General features: G+C 63.4%; 1 protein-coding gene across 1 annotated transcript; it reads right to left on the bottom strand.

Moving 5' to 3' along the window:
- Nucleotides 1-586: 586 nt before the first annotated feature.
- On the bottom strand, nucleotides 587-14,715 carry DPYSL4 (dihydropyrimidinase like 4). The gene is made up of 15 exons (XM_036439292.2): nucleotides 14,546-14,715; nucleotides 11,214-11,302; nucleotides 10,447-10,631; nucleotides 8,199-8,363; nucleotides 7,186-7,247; nucleotides 7,008-7,088; nucleotides 6,109-6,177; nucleotides 5,564-5,684; nucleotides 4,672-4,828; nucleotides 4,278-4,419; nucleotides 3,518-3,688; nucleotides 2,948-3,127; nucleotides 2,122-2,287; nucleotides 945-1,343; nucleotides 587-912 (listed from the first exon to the last, which is right to left on the bottom strand). The coding sequence occupies exons 1-14, from the start codon at nucleotides 14,582-14,584 to the stop codon at nucleotides 1,252-1,254; spliced, it is 1,719 nt and encodes a 572-aa protein (XP_036295185.1). The 5' UTR covers nucleotides 14,585-14,715; the 3' UTR covers nucleotides 587-912; nucleotides 945-1,251.
- Between the last annotated feature and the right edge of the window lie 1,901 nt (nucleotides 14,716-16,616).

A 16,616-nucleotide genomic window follows, 5' to 3' on the forward strand; every position in this document is an offset into this window, starting at 1 on the left:
AAGACACCCCTTCTGGGAGCATTCCTCACCTGGGCACAGAACTAGAACCGTTTTTAAGAGAAAGAGGCTGAGGGGCGGGGACTGGCACAACCTGAGACCAGCCTCAGGTTTGGATAGGAACCTGGGCTGCTTTGCCTTGAGGGGGGTGGGGCCCAGGCTGAGTGACTGTGGTGGGGGCATCATGCTCAGGCCTGGTGGCTTGCTAGAGGCATCAGCTCACAGCCACGCAGCCCCCCAACCTTCTGCTTGTGGCATGGGCCCATCTGGTCAGAATGTGGGTGGAGGGCCTCCCAGTCTGCCTCTGGCCCTCTGGCCCCCTGGCTGTCCCTGACCCACAGGCCAGGGCTCAGGAGCAGGTCCCCGGGCCCCCTTTCCTGAGGGAATCCATCCCCACCCACCACTCAGGCCCAGCCCTGCCCCCTCCCAGCAGGCTGAGCAGCGTGTCCTGTGGGTGGTCCTGAGGTCCCGCCTCACAGCTGGCACAATGCCAGGCTAGGGCTAGCAGGAGGGTCTGGGATGGGGGGATGAGGGTGGCGGCGCATAACCCACTCATGCGGGGATGGTACAGGGGTCAGAGAAGTCGGGGCAGCTTCCCACCCAGACGCCTTTAATTGAGCCAGTGCCCATCGGACTGGTGGCAGTGCTGCGGCCGGGCGGGTGGCATGCAGAGTCCTGGCTACAGAGTCCTCACTGCACTAAGGTGCGGCTCTACAGCACTACCGGACGCACCGTCGGCAACAAGACGGGGCCTCCTAGCTAAAGGTCCTAACTCCCCTGGCGATGGGCGACTACGAAGGCCGAGGTTGGTCCTTGGAAGAGTGTACAACGCGGCTGGAAGCCACTTGACTGGGAAACCACTCCCAGCAGGTCCCTGAAGTCACAGCAGCCCCAGTGGGGCTCAGCTGGCGGGCGCTGCTCTTGTGCTGTGACAGGAGGCCGGTGACCGGGAGCCTGGGCACAGACAGCCCCGCAGGGAGACAGACGGCAGAGCCGAGCAGGGGGCAAACCCCAAACCCTTGGCCTGTGTGTTGTGAGGCCCTGCCTTCATGAGGCACCTAGCACCCAGCCCAGGCAACCTGAGCTGTCCCCGGCAGTGGCACCCCCCAGATTGAGCCCTCATAACAGGGTCTGGGACCCCCAAAAGGAGTGTCTGGGGAGGGGAAGGGAAGACCAAGCACCTTTCACAGTCAGGTCAACAAAGGGAAAGCTAACATGGAGAGTAAGCCCCACACCCTGAGCTCGGAGAGCGGTCTAGGACAGCGAGGTGATGTTGGATCGTCCACCAGGGGGCGCCATGATCTTCTGGGCTGTGCGTCTGGCAATGTGGTCATCTGCCTGAGATCCTGCAGAAAGGGGGGGCATGGGGAGAGGTCGCAGGCACCGCCACATGCGAAGGCCAGGATTGCAGGGCACCGCCCGCCCCATGAAGGGTCCCTGATGCCCCCCAGATGGCAGGCGCTCCTGTCACTGAGGCCTCGGATGCCTAGGACAGCAAGGCCAGCGTTGACAGCGGGCAGGGGCCTGGAGGTCAAGGCCCACCCTCTGGGAAGGCTGCCCGGAGCAGAAGCCAGTCCTGCCCCATCCCTCCAGCGGGCCTCAGGCTGCCCTGCCCACAGTCCCCGAGATGGGAGAGGCCTGTCCCCAGCTTTTAAGATGACACAGGCTTCAAAGGGGACCTTCCCTGCCCTGTGTCCCCAGGAGGTGAGCAGGGATTGCCATCACTTTCCCAAGAGGTAGCACGAGACCAGTCATCAGGGGCAGGTGAGCCCCACTCAAGGGCTGGAAAGGGAGGGCTCTGGCTCTGGCTCGCAGGGAGAACCTGGGCCCAGTGCTTCTGGAAGGTTCTGTCGCACAGCATGCTGGGAGGTCCCTGACCACAGTCATGTCTCTGAAGACCCTTCCTCGTGTGCCTCACACACCACGGCAGGAGGCAGAGGCTGCCTGGGCTGGACTCCACCTGGCACTGGGGTCCTGCAGAGGCTGGGCATCCCTCGCTCGCCCTGGGCTCAGAGTGACAGCCCCAGGGCAGGTCCTGGGGCGGAAGGGGCGCCCAGGTGGGCCTCACTCCCCGAGCCTCTCACAGGGCCATGGCCTTCACCCACAGACACAGGCTCAACTCACCAGACAAGCTGAACCCCGACTGGTGCAAGTTCCGCACAGGGGTCACTGAGATCTTGCCTGGGCAGGACGCACGGGCCTGGGAGCCACCCCCGGGCTTGGCGGGCACCATCGCCTCATGGACCGGCCCGTCGTAGAGGCCCCGGGGCACGCCATGAATCTCTGCCAGCTGCAGGTCAAGGGAGCCAGGCGTAAGGGGGCTGAGGGCAGGGGCTCCTGCCGAGAGCCTGGCCACTCTACTCGTTCCTGTCATGGTCAGGGTCAGGGTCAGGGAGCAGCTTCCGGGCCCTGACAGCCTGAGGGAGAGCAGACACCACACCCCTCCCCAGGGGACGGCTCCAGGCAGCTCAATCAGCTCAAGCATCCTTTGAGTGTGCCTGTGTGCATGCGTGTTCATGTGTGAGCACGTGTGTGCATATAGCAATCACCTAGGCCGATACCTGGTGCAGCCATCAGACGCAGGGTTATGGGAAGTGAAGGTAAAGACAAGGAAAAGTGCTCATGACATCCGAGTTCACAAGAGCCGCTGCGGAAAGCCCACGCCCTATTCTGATCCGCGTGCACCTCTGCCCTGGAGACCCTGCTTCTGTGTCCACAGCAGTTTGCTTGGGAAGGTGCCACACATGATTATTTCCCTCTGTCGGGGCTCTGCACAGACTCGCGTCGCTTGGGAAATAAACGCTCACAGGGCCACCCCTGGAACCCACCCGCCCCCGGAGCAGGCCTGCCCTGCTGGGCAGCGGGGGGTCAGGGCTGATCCGGAGCAGAAACCGCCCGGGCGCGGGGAAGGTCCGAGAACGCTCGCCGTGCACGCCGGCCCAGGCCTTACCCTGTTGCGCGCCTTGATCCGCTTGTAGACGAAGTCCGGGAAGGTCTTCCGAGGGATGAAGCGGCCGGCGCCGGGGGTGACGTACAGGTGCCCGTCCTCCAGGACCACCCGGCCCTGGCTGATGACCACCGAGGGGGCGCCCCGGCACTCCACGCCTTCGAAAATGTTGTACTCCACGTTCTGGGGAGACAGGGCGGGAGTCCACACCAGCCCCAGGACACCCCTCGGGCTGCCAGCCTCGGGGAGGGCGAGGGGGTGGGAGGAGGACTGGTCCGTGTGCCCGTGCTTGACCTCTGATGGGAGGCAGCCAACTCGGCGGGGCCAGAACCAGCAGGAACCAGCCACACCTCTGAGCCCCGTTTCTCATTAGGACAAAGAGCACATGGGCGAGCTTGACCAAGGTGACTCGCCCTCCAGGTGGGCAGGCACGTGACCCTCAAGCCATCTCGAGCACGACGGGCGTGCCAGCGGAGGTGGGCAGAGCTGCCCCCTGGCCACCCTGGAGTCCCAGGAAGGCTGCCAGGCCCCGACCCCACCCTGACCCCGACTCGGGGACCTCGCTCCGCTCACCAGGTTGTGGCTCTTGGCAGAGATGATTTTCGTGGCCTTAGGGTTCCATACCACCAGGTCGGCATCGGAGCCCACGGCCACTCGCCCCTTCCTCGGGTAAAAATTGAAGATTTTGGCTGCGTTTGTGCTGGTCACAGCCACGAACTCGTTCTCGTCCATTTTCCCCGAGGCCTGGGAGGCGAGAGGAGGAGCTGGGAGGTCTGGGGCTTCGTGGGCCCAAGGCCCCGCCCCCCGGGGCAGCGAGCAGCACCCGCTCCCCCTCCCAGGGCGCTGATCGGTCCACCTCAGCCAGGGCTCTCCCCCCTTCCTGCGCCCCAAGCCTGGTCCCCGGGCTCACTCAGTGGTGACACAACTGTTTCCGCTGTGGCCGGGAGGCCTGGGGAAGCAGGGCGGGGAGGGGAGCCGGGACTGGGCCTCAGTCCAGGGAAGGCCGGGGTTGGGGGCGGAGGGCACAGGATGCCCGGCAGAGCTTTCTGAGTGAGGCGGGAGTCTGGGATCACAGGCATGCTGGGAGACCACCAGCACCGCAGAGAATACCACCCCTGGGAAGGTCCCACCGCTCTCAGCTCCTGCAGATGTGACATGAGACTCGGAGGGGAGGGCCCTCCAGGGGACCAGACGGATGTGTGAGGAGCCCTGGGCGAGGGCGGGAGAAGGACACGCTGGGACCCACATCCGAGCGGCTCGTTCCTCGCAGTGCTTCCTGGCTAAGTGCTTCCCACTCTGAGGAAGATGCCATGGCGGCCGGCCCCGGACTCACCACGCACTTCTCCCAGACCACCGCCATGCGCTCCTCCACGCCGTTGACGCCCTCGGGGATGAGGGTGAAGTTGTCTTTGCCGACGGCCTTCTGGGCAGTGGTGAAGGTGCAGTGGGCGCTGCCCGTCACCTGGAGGTCCCCGCTGAGGACAAGAGAGTCAGGGAATCAGGGGGCCCGCCCACCTGAACCAGCCAAGGCCGCTCGGCTTCACCCCCACGTGGCCCAGAGGTTTCTGTGAGGCAGCGCTGGGCAGAGCTAGGCCTCAGTGTGGGGTGGGTCCGGGGCAATCCGGTGGGTGCTCTGGTGCGGGGGTTTGTGTGGGAGGAGCCTGGAGCTGCCAGCAGGCGGAGCCGTGCACACAGGCCCACCTGGGCCACCCCGAGCGTCTCCTTACCTGGCCAGCAGGGAGGTGAGGTGGTCTGCGGTGGTGGGGTCCGGGTTGATGGGCGGGGAGGTGACGAAGGCTGCGGCCTTTGCCCAGTTCTTGCTCCAGTAATGCGAGCCGTCAGTGCCCAGGCTGGCGGTGAGGGGCTCCCCAAACACGACCGTCCCTGCAGTGAGGCCCGTGAGAGGCACCCCCTGCCTGCATGCCCCTAGGACCCAAGCAGGGTGGGGGCCTGGGCACTGCCCCTCGGTTTCCTGACCCAGCACAGCTTGTCCCTCTCCTCTGGGGCACCTGGCACCGGGCAGGCAGGGGGTCAGGCCTGCCAGGAACTCCATTGGACTTTGTCTACTACTCGCTGCTCGCCCCCTGCTGGTCTGCACGGGCAGATACACGTTTTTCTTATTTACCCGCTGCCTCTAGTTGTGGGGGTGCTCTGTGGGCAAAGAGCACCCCAGCTTTCAGGGTGCACCCCAGCTCCTGGATGCACGGAGGTGCCAGCGAACAGTAATGTGGGGCTCCAGGTGGGGTCAGCTAAAACCAGCTCCCTCTCACCCTCACAGCACGTTTCCCTGACCATCCTGGAGCCCCTGGGAAGGGACCAGTCAAGGTCACAGGGCATGTCCACCATCACACACAGATCCTGTGACTCCACAGGCCCCTCTGTTTGCCTTAAGGCCCCTGGTGAGCAGCTGCTGCTCCCCGTCAGGCCACATGGCCCATCCCTGCAGTCCCTGGCGTGAGGCCCCTCAACGAGGGGGCCAGGCTGGGCGGCAGGCTGCTTCTCAGTCGTACCTGCCTTACTCGAGCCTCTGTAAAGCCAGCCAAGTTCCCGGGGGGTGGGAGAGATGACCCCTGACCCCCCAGACCCTCACCAGCCTGGGGGTCCAGGCCCGGGACTCACCCCTGCGCTTGGCTCGGGCCACCAGGTCAGCCGCAGCCTTGCTCATCACCTTGGTGACGTACAGGGGGCAGTTGGCCTGTTTGGCGATGGTGACGGCTCGGTACACGGCCTCGGCCTCCACCTGGGGACAGGGGTGCTCAGGCCACGGGAGGCCTTGGGAATGCTGACCACGCTGACCCGCAGGGCCATGCTGGGGCACCTGGGAATGACTCGCTCAAGGTCACAAGGCATGTCCACTGTCACACACAGGTCTTGGCCCAGAGAGGGCACCCATGGGTGGGTGAGGATGCCAGCTTGGGGCTCGGTGCCCAGGATCGGGATGACCCACATAGTCCCCAGGCCCTGACCATGCTGCCTCGCAGCCTCGGGTACCGGGCTTTGGGTGACCAGTGGTCACAGGGGCCATGTGTCTGGTCGGGGGACAGGTGAGGACAGCATGGCCACGGCCCTGCCTGCCCAGGCCATGGACTCAGACCCACCCCCAGAGGAAGGCGGCATCTGGGCACAGTCAGTGCCAGGCTGCACGCAGCGGGCACAGCGCCTACCTCGTCCGGGTGGCTGAGCACGTGGCCCTCGGGGCCGGTGATGCCGAGATCCAGCAGCCGCTTCTGCTCCTACAGAAACCAACCGGGTGCCACGTTCCCGCCCAGGCCACCAGGGCCCGGCGCCATAGCCAGGGCATGTGGGCCACCTCCCAGGGCAACCACTGGCTGAGGCTGAGCCCGGGCCCCCAGCACCACCACCACGGAGAACTCAGAGCAGGCGGAACAGGGCCTGGAGAGGGCAAGGGACTCGGCCAAGGTCACAGGGCTCCTGGCGTCGGGGCCGAGACGACCCCACAGGCTTGCCTGCCAAGCTGGGTGTGCACTGGGGGCTCTGTACGGCAGGGTGGCGGACCCCCCCAGGCCCCAGAGGAGACCCCTAAACCTCCCAGGTCCCCCAATGCACCCGCACCTGCACCGGAGGGGCCACCAAAGGTGTGAGGAGAAAAACATCAAGTGCCGGGCGCAGAGGTGGTGGGCGCCCACCTCATAGCCCCTGGGCCGAGGGGAAGGCGGGTGGGCTGGGCCCCACCTGGGGTGTGACTGAAGGACAGGCACTGGCCCCACCTGGGCGCCCACTGGTCAGAGGAAAGCAAAGCCAGCGCCCTGAGGGGCCTCCATCCCTGGGGCAGGAGGCACAAGCCCCCGGACCCCGTACCCCCAACAAAGCAGCGTTTTGGGTTGAAGAACTTTGGATAAGTGTGATGACCGTGGGAAAATCTATTGCAGCAAAAAGCTCCCCTCACTCCCTGCTTGCTTGACCTTTGACCTGGGCAAACCACTTACTGAATACGCTCAACATCCCCTCCCTCGGGGTTGGTGGGCTTAAACGCTCGCATCCTGGCATCCAGGAGTCCCCCTTGCCCTCACCCCTCGCCTCGCCCAGGCCGCCCGGCCCGCACCTCCTCCACGATGTCTCCGTTCTCCGCGTGCACCTGGGCCAGGGCTCCCAGGTCCCGGATGATGCTGAAGATCTCGTACATCTGCGAGGAGAGGCGCCCCAGCCGTGAGGGGCCGCGTCTCTCCCGGCAGCAGCCCGAGAGATGCCCGCTCGCCCCTCCTCCGGGCACCGGCCCCTACCTGGCCGTCAGTGCACTGGCACCTGTCCTTGTACGCCATGAAGACCAGGAAGGAGTTCACACCTGGAGGACAGGCAGGAAGGGGCAAGACACTCAGCCTCCCCGCCTCCCCATCCCCAGAGGCGCCTCTCCATGGCCGTCTCCCCAGCTGGCATGGCAGCCCTGGGGCACCAGGCCACACGCTTACCGACAAGTGGTGATGAAGGTCAGAGTCTGCCAGCACCCCTTACCTGCCGCTCAGCCCTGGGATCAGGGCCAAGGCTCCCCAGGAGCAAACACAGAAGAAACCCCTCCCAAATGCCCCTCTGGACCCCGTCCCCCTCTCTAACTCCGTCTCATTTTTGTCAAATATGGTTTTAGTTTCAAGACTTTCAATAAAAAAGCTTAACCCTCGCTCTGGCTGGTATGGCTCAGTTGGCTGGACGTCATCCTTTGCACCAAAAGGTGGAAGGTTCCATTCCCTGGCAGGGTGCACGCCCAGGGCCATCTGCAGAGGCAGCTGATCCATGTTCTGCTTTCACATCGGTGCGTATCTCTCTCTCTCTCACTTTCCCCTCCCCTCTCTCGCTAAAAAAAAAAAAAAAAAATCAGTAAACTAAAAAATGTAATAAAAATAAAAAATAAAAAATATACTTAACCCTTTTTGATGGACTGGCCTGTCAGCAGCAGGGCAGCACAGAGCACTGGGGGTGCTAACACCTCCTCCTTCTCACCGGGTTTTAACTTGCCAGCAAAACAAATACCACCTTTCCTCCACCCATGGCCACGAGACCAGGGAGCGTTGGTGACAGCTGGGACCCCTGTGACGAGGACAGTTACAAGGTATGTCCCTCAGACCCGGGAGGTGGAGGACCCTAGCCTGGATCCTCTGGGAGTAGAACAGACCCTCGAGTGACTCTTGTCCAACTTCCTCCAACTCCTGGCCGCCTGCCCTGGGGTCAGACGCATGTAGAGCCCAGCACAGAGGGGCCGGCCCGGGGCCAGCCAGCCACCCTCAGCCCTGCGGGCACTCACCCTTGTCCTTGACCAGGGCCTCCAGCTCCTCCCTGATGCTCTCGTGCCAGCGGGGGATGTCCACGTGCAGGGAGTAGTCGCAGCAGGCCCCGGCGTCCGCCTGCTCCCGCCAGTGCTCGTAGGCCGCCAGCAGGCTCACGCCCACGTCGGGGAACACGTGGTCCACTGTGGGGGCAGTGCAGTCAGCCGAGCCCCCAGCACGGGAACGGGAATGACCTCGCCCTCCAAGGAGGTCATGTAAACAAGAGATCAGGAACATAGGAGATGCCACGGGCACCTTAACAGGGGCTGTCCCTGCTGTAAACTGCCCATCAGTTCTGTCCAGAGAGACATCGACCCATCGCCTCAGCCTCCTTCTGAGCTGAGAGACAACCCACCTCAGCCTCCTCTCCCTCCTTCCCGACGCACACCTCACAGCTCAAGAGCCTGAGTGGCAGCCAGGGGCCTTACCCTCCAGCACAGACGCATCTAGAGGTGGGGAAGGGAGGGCGCCGCTGTCCTCGGTGCTGGACCTGGACGCCTGCCCAGGACAGCGGCATGGAGCTGGCTTGCATGAACCTTCCAGGCGGCACAGACCTTCACCAGTGCCACCCATCCCACCGTCCCCTGGGGAGGCTGGGAGGGCACACACTGCACTGTCACCCCCTCACCTGCCAACCTCACCGCCAAGGTCCAAACCCTGCTCACAGCCGCCCTGGGCGAGGGAAGGGCTGGGAGTGCGGTGGCCAGCAGAAAGGCACCGCCCCAGGGGTCCTGGCAGGTGCTGTGCCTCCCTCCAGTGCAGCCCTTATGGGGGCTCCTGTGCTGCCATAGCTCAGATGGAGAAGCCAGGACCCTGCGGGAGTGGCTGCCAGTCCCACCCGGGGGGGCCGTGCACTGCTCCGGGCTGGGGCTGGCAGGCGAAGGAAGCAGATGGCTCAGCAGAGCCAGCCCCGCGCCTACAGCATCTCTCCCTCCTCTCAGCCACACCTCACAGCCTTGGCATTGGCATGGGCAGGTGATGTCAACCACGGAGGTGTCCTGGCCGGCCGGGGCCACCAATGACCGGCATGAGCAATGGCCTGAAACGACCCGTCTTCTGAGTCCATCGAAAAGAGGGATGGACCATTTGCAGGGTTTTCCACTTCCTGGCTGAGGAAACCAAATCGAGCCATGGTTCTGACAGAGGCTGTCACTTGTGACGTAGCCCACAGTCCTCAGCGCGGCCTTCCCTGGCGGAGGTCACAGGGCGTTTCCCGTGCACCAGGCGCCACAAAGCACCTGTGCTCGCTTCCTCCACCTCCTGCCTGACAGATCGGGCAACTGTAACCGGTAAAAGCCGGCTGTTACCTGAGGCCACACAGCTGAACATGATGGAGCCAGGGGCCAACCTGGTTGTGAGACCGGGTATGGCAGGCACAGCTGCCCTGGCATTCAAGGCTGCGAGAGGAGGGCCGGCCGCTGTCTGGGCCTGCTCCCGAGCTTGCTGAGAGCGGGAAGACCACACCAGCTGGCACAAGAGCTCAGAGGGTTTTGTGAGGACAGCAGATGAGCTGCAGCCCGCCAGGACAGTGCTGCACAGAGCCAGCTTAGAGAAACCGTACTTCTGGTGGTCGCTAAGAGAGTAACAGTGCCCTAGCTGGTTTGGCTCAGTGGATGGAGCATCGGCCTGAGGAGGAAGGTTCCCAGGTTCAACTCCAGCCAAGGGCACATTCGGGGTTGCAGGCTCCACCCCACAAAGGGGGCATGCAGGAGGCAGCCGATCAACGATTCTCTCTCGTCATTGATGTTTCTATCTACTTCTCCCTCTCCCTTCCTAAAATCAGTAATTTTTTTTTTTTTAAGAGTCCTTTTTTCCTAAAGACACAGCACCTGTTTTTAATTCTTCTTGACACAGGCAGGAGCTTGCAGGGTGAGGTTGACGCGCAAACCCATCTGACATTTCAGGTGACATGACCCCTTGCTTGTCCAAAGCATCGGAGTTTCCCAAACCTGGTCCTCCGCCAGCCGCCTGCTTCCCAGGAAATAACGAATAACTGGGCACTCATCCATGTGCTCCCACGGACTCTGAGCTGGCCTGGCAGGATGACCAGCATGAGAAACAGTCAGGACGAGGGAAGGCGTCCCAGGGCTTTGCAGATCAGGACATGAGAGAGGACAAACAGGACTGAGAAAAAAACCAGCACGAAAGACGCTTCCTGCAACACACACACACCCGGCCAGAGCGCCGAGGTGGCGCACGGATGCTGCCTGACCCGGGGACACTCACATATCATGGTGGTCCCTCCCGCGAGGGCTGCCTTGGTGCCCTGGCAGAAGTCGTCAGCCGGGGCCATGCCCAGCGCAGGCATCTGCAGCCTCGTGTGGACGTCCACCCCTCCTGGAAGGACCAGCAGGCCGTGGGCATCGATGGTGCGGATGCCCCCAGGGACGATGAGGTTTTCTCCAATTTGTCTGAAAGCAGCAAAGAGAGATGCCACTGGTCAGAAAGAGCCCAGGTCAGAGCGTGCCTGGGCTGCCTGACAAGGCGGTGGAGCTGGGACACGTGAGCTTGGGCTCCTGTCCAGAGGGAGAGGGCCACACGGCCAAGGCTCCGCTGCACTCCGGAGACTGTAAGAGCAGAGATGTGACTCAGCACAGCTGGCGTGGAGATCTAGCCCGTGTGCTCGTCACGGCCCTTGTGGTGGCCACTGAGACGTCCACTTGCCCTTCGCTGACTAGTGGCTGGAGATGCTTACACAGAAGCAGAGAAGCTAATGGTCAGTACGTACTTATTAAGCACCAACTGTGAGCCCCGAATTGTACCGAGGCTGTGATGGTGCAAGAAACAGTGAATGCCATAGTCCTGTTTTCCGAGACCTTACGACTAGACCTTACGGTGAGATTAGTTGCTCAAGGCCTGGGCTAGGGCTGCTTGCAGGGGAAGAGGTTTCGGAAAAGAAAACACACTGATGTGATTTCACAAGACAGCGCGTCCTGGGTCACGCACAATCAGGGCGCTCTGTGGCTGCAAAGGCACTCCTGGCAGAAACTTACTTTATCACACCGTCCTCCACATACAAATCAGCGTAAAAGGACTGGTCATCGTTCACCACCTTCCCACCTTTGATCAGAAGGCGATCGCTCTATAGCAAACAAACAAACAAACAAACAAAATGAATACATTTTATTCAAACCGAGTTACCCACCATGGTTAGTACAACCTCTCTCTCTGGATTTACCACTGAAACATTTGCGCACAATCTGTGCACGTAAAACCCAGCAGGAAAGCCAGCAGCATCTACCACCCAAAAGAACAGGGCAGAGGCCGCTGCAGTCGGAGGTACCCCCCACCCATTCCTTAGGGCTCTGCACCCACCTAGCCCCCTCCTATTCTGCAGAGCCTCCCCCCTCCCCCTGCCCACACACACACTGGCCCTCACTCAGCCTCCCCTCTGAACCCCACTGCTGGCCAGCCTGCTCTCCTCCCTAAGGCAAAGGATGAACAGGGGAACTGGCTTCTCACGGAGTCAACAAAAAGCCCACGTTAGTGAGCGTGAGTGTCGCGATGAAAGGGGTTCTATTTATATCTTCAAGTTTTCCATCTAACTCAATACCCAGCTGGGGACAGAGGTGAGCAAAGTCCCACCATGTCCGCACTGGCCCAGAAGGTCTGTCCCCCTTTTTTCCCGTCCCTTCCCCTCCCCCCCCCCCCCATGGCCTCAGTGAAATCACAGGCAAGGCCATCAGACTGTGACAAACACAAGGAGACAAAGAGGAGGGCATGATGGATGATGGGGGAGGAGACAAGGCTGCCTCGGGGAGGAGAGGCCTGTCTGAGGAGCTGAAGCGGGAGGAAGGCAGCCCAGCCCAGGCCAAGGCCCTGCAGCTGGAAAGAGCTTGAGCTAATGTAAACCCAAGCGGAAGCCTGGGGCTGGAGACTCCTGAGGGAGGGGAGAGGCGGGGGGGCCCTCAGCAGGATTTGAGCATGGAGGGGACATTTGCAAAGAGGTCACGCTGGCTCTGCACAGAACGTGGAACCTGGCGTCTAATGATGGAGACAGGACCGTCACTTGGGTGGCTAGGAGGTTGTCCAGGTGAGAGGGGGGCCTTGGACCAGGATGAGAAATGGACCCCAGAAGTGGGACTTCTGCTGATGGAGAAGTCATGGGGGTGAAGGGCCAGGAAGGCATGGGGGTGACCATCGGTGCCGGTGCTGCCTGGAGGCATCCCATGTGGGTGAACTGAGTGTCAGGGAGCAGGGCCAGCTCTCCGTGGCTCCGCCCACAGCGCGGGCGGGGGCTGGTCCGTTGTTCAGCAGCCACAGCCCTTCTAAGCACCCCCCCCCCCCAATGCTGGGAGAGAGTGTGGTGTGGGGGCTGCCGGGGTGATGGTCCGGCCTCGGGGAGAATATCAGAGAGCCGAGTGTAGACCGATGCAGATGGGGGTCCGAGTTTGCACCACTTTCCTCCAGGCTCCCTATGACTGGCCCCGTGGGAAAGCCTGCCCACTTCATGGCAGGCCTGACCCGGTGCCCACCTAGAGGCCTGGCCCCTTACACACTGTCAGCCTAATGCCGAGAGGACCAGCCGTGGCTGTGTGTCGGTGGGAACGCTAAGATCTACCATTAAATAACACATTACTTAAGAGCAGTATTACTCTCTCTTCTTACTGACACCTACTCTTCTTCTTGTAACAACGGGTTAAAGTAGAGCCAGCAGCCTAGTCTCTGAACGGACTGACACACCGCCCCGGCCAGAGCAGAGCCCTCCTCATACGGCCCCGAGCTAAGAGTGACCTTCCATCTTAATGGCTGGAACACACTTTCTAACAGACCATGCTTTGGAGAGTGGTGTGAAACCCACACATCACCCTCCGCCAGTGAGGAGGAGACTTCTGCTCTGGGTCCCTCTTACCCCACACCCCACCCACACCCACACCCACACCCCACCCACACCCACACCCTCATCCACACCCCACACCCCACCCACACCCACACCCACACCCACACCCCACCCACACCCACACCCACACCCACACCCCACCCACACCCCCATCCACACCCACACCCCACCCACACCCACACCCACACCCACACCCCACCCACACCCCACCCCCACCCACACCCACACCCACACCCCACCCACACCCACACCCACACCCTCATCCACACCCACACCCACACCCACACCCTCATCCACACCCACACCCCACCCACACCCACACCCACACCCACACCCCACCCACACCCCACCCACACCCACACCCCACCCACACCCACACCCCACCCACACCCACACCCACACCCCACACCCGGCTTTCGGGTATTTGGGCCTGGACTCTGGGAAATGACTGGGTTTGGAACCAAGCAGGTGAGATGGGCGGCCATGCTCAGGATGGGGGTGGAGGGAGGGGTCCTCCCTCTCCATCCCCCATCCCTCCCCACTCCCCACCCCTCCTCCCCAGCTACCAGCCACAGGCGGAACCTTCCTGCTGGCTCAGAGGTGAGGGCTCCTTCCCCCTAGTATCTCAGGAAATGAGACCCCGCCACCCTCACACTGAGGCCAAGTCCAGAATTGGGTCCGAAACTCTGAAACTGCTCAAGCCCTAGGGCCCTTGGGCGGCCACCGTCCAGCTGGGGCCCAGGTGCCTGCCACTCTGCCTCCCTCCCTTCTTTCTCCCCTCCCTCCCTCCCTTCTTTCTCCCCCTCCCTCCCTCCCTTCCCCCCTCCCCCCCCTCCCTCCCCCCTCCCTCCGCGGGCTCCAGTGCCCGAGCGGTGGCTTTGTCTCTGGGCAGCCAGGAGTGGAGGGCTGACCTCCCGCACCGCAGGGTGTGATGTCTGGGGGGGTCTCTTCTCCCCAGGGCTGGGGTGCCGCTCAGCAGCTAATGAGCTCGCTTTCCTCGGTGTCTCCGAACCCCGGAACCTTGAGGGGTTTGGGCCAGAGGTTCTGGGCCCAGCGGGGCTGAGCTGCTTTGTCTGGGAACCAGAGCTCGGGCGCGGGAGGGTCTAGGGGGGCTGGCCTAGGCGGGTTGGGGCGGGGGGGGGCTGGCCTAGGCGCGCAGGCCGCATCTCCGCGCATCTCTGCGCCCCGGGGCCGGCGGCGCCAACAAAGGCCGCGTCCACCCGCCAACTCCGAAGCCAAATCCGCCGCCTCGCGGGGCAGGGCCTCGGCGGGGACCCAGGAAAGCGGCCCCTCGGCCCCGGGCGCAGAGATCCGGGAAGCGGCGGGGCCTGGGCCTGGGCGCCCGGCGCTTGGAGTCCTCGGCTCCGGCCGGGGCAGGGGGTGGGGACTGGGCCCGGAGGGCAAGGGGCCTGCCGGCGGGAAGGTGCACCGGCCAGGAGGCCGGGCCCGCCAGGCGGCGGCGGAGGCGCGGGCGGAGGGGCTCACCGTGATCCGGGGGATGCTCTTCTTGCCCTGGAAGGACATCCTCCTCCTGGAGCGGGGCCGACGGGGGTGCCGGGCAGGGGCCGCTAGCGCCCGGCGGGGCAGATGCGGGCAGGACAGGGGTGGGGGTGCCGGGTGGGTGTCGGAGTGGGAGCCAGCCCGGCCGCGCAGCTCCCGTCTCTGGCCCCGCCCACAGCCAGGCCCCGCCCCGCCCCGCGGCCCATCCAGTCCCGCCCCCTCGGGCTCAGGTTCCTCCCTCTTGTCCCCCAACCGCCAGACCCCAGGCCCCAGCGCTGACCTCAGGACCAGCGGACGCGCTGGCTGCAGAGGAGACATGATTGCAACAGATGCAGGTCCGTGTATGAAGTCTGCCCCACCCCCACCTTCCCATGCCCCCACCCCTGCCCAAGGAGGTGGCAGAGATCATCAGTCCATGTCTTGCCAGGACAGCCAAGGTCCGGCCGCCAGCTCCCTGGTGACCTGAGGTGCCCAAGGCCGCAGGGATGGAACCCGATCTCCAGTCCAGGCCCCAGAACACTCCGGCCAGGAAGTGTCTCTGGCCAAAGCCCAGCTCCTTCAGGGGTAACCCAGCCCGGGTTGGAGCGCTGGGCTGAACACTGGCCCAGGCTGGGGCGGACGGGCGGTGGAGACACCTCCCGGCGAGGCTGCCGCAGGGCCAGCGCACGAAATTTAGGGGCGCAGGGGGGGCATGTTGGAGAGACACAGGGACACAAAAAGACGGAAAGAGACAGCGAGACACGGAGAAACAGACAGCTACCCAGAGCCCAGGACCCACCGGAGTGCGAGAGGCCGAGGCCCGGAGGGGCTGGGGTGGAGATGGAGGGAGGGAAACAAACGCAAACCAGAGAAGGCCAGTCAGGTAGAGAGAGGCCAGGCCTCCAGCTTCAAGTCCCCCCGGGAGGAGCTGAAGGTGATGGGAAGAGGGTGCCCAGCAGCCTCCCAACGTGGGTATGCGGCCCTAGGTGTCCGGGCCCACGTCCCCTCGCACTGGCCCCGCCGCCCTCGGCCTCTGCCTGCCTCCGGACCACCTCCTCCTGGCTCTCCGGGTCCCTCCGAGTCACCGAGTCACCATGTGGCCTCTGTAGGGCTCTCCGGCTCCAGGGCTCGGCGGCCGCCACCCAGCGCTTCCAGCTGCAGCATCTTGTTCTCAAAGGCATCCTCCATGCAGTGGAAGACACGGCCAAACTTGGGGATCTGGGGCTGCCTGCGCCCAGGCACCGGGCAGAGGCTCCGTGAGTTCCCACAGCGGCTTGTGGCCCTGGTGGGAGCGGGGAAGAGACTGCGGTCCCAGAGTCTCCTGATGAGGGATGTGGGCACTGCGTGTGGACTGGGCGGACCTGGGCCTAGTGCTCACCCTGCCCCCTGCCCCATCCCACCCCGCCACGCACCCCCTACTCCACCCCTACTGCGGAGCTGGCGCTGTCCATACTTGAAGTGCTGAATGCGTGCCTGGGGCCCAGTGGGGTTTGACTGTTAGCCTGGGGCAAGCGTGGGTTCCCACCTCCTGCTCCATCCAGGGACCGCGGTCTATCAGAACCCCAGCTGTGTTTCCGGCCTTCATGGAGGATTCTATGCCAGGCAGGGAGGCTCTGATTCCGAACGTTTCCAAGGGGAGGGGGGGGGGGGGGGCAGGGGGGGTGAGCCCAGGGAATCTGCTCGTGGCTGCTCTCAAAGCCAAGTTCAAGGTGTTGAGGAGAGGGTACTCTCAGCTCGCCCAGAGTCACAGGGTGATGCCGCCACTCTGTGGAGCCCTGCAGATTGCCTTGTAAATGCAGCCAGCATTTGAAAGCATACGCTCGGACACGAGAGTCACTGCGGGACACTGGAGGGCTCGACTGAGTACCCGCAGGGCATAACGTGGGCAGAGCTAAGTCAGCTCCCTCCCATCCCCTCACCCCCCTGGATCCCACTCCCCAAAGCCCTCTCCTCACCTGTGTGCGATGGTCCGCAATGCAAACCTGCTGCCAGGTGTCCTGACTCATTCACAGGAATTCTCCCACTTCTCCACGCCATCTGAACTTTCTCTCCTGTCTCATTTGACAAATGGCTGACC

This window comes from Pipistrellus kuhlii, unplaced genomic scaffold (genome assembly GCF_014108245.1).
Source record: "Pipistrellus kuhlii isolate mPipKuh1 unplaced genomic scaffold, mPipKuh1.p scaffold_m20_p_15, whole genome shotgun sequence".
Lineage (NCBI taxonomy): Eukaryota > Metazoa > Chordata > Mammalia > Chiroptera > Vespertilionidae > Pipistrellus > Pipistrellus kuhlii.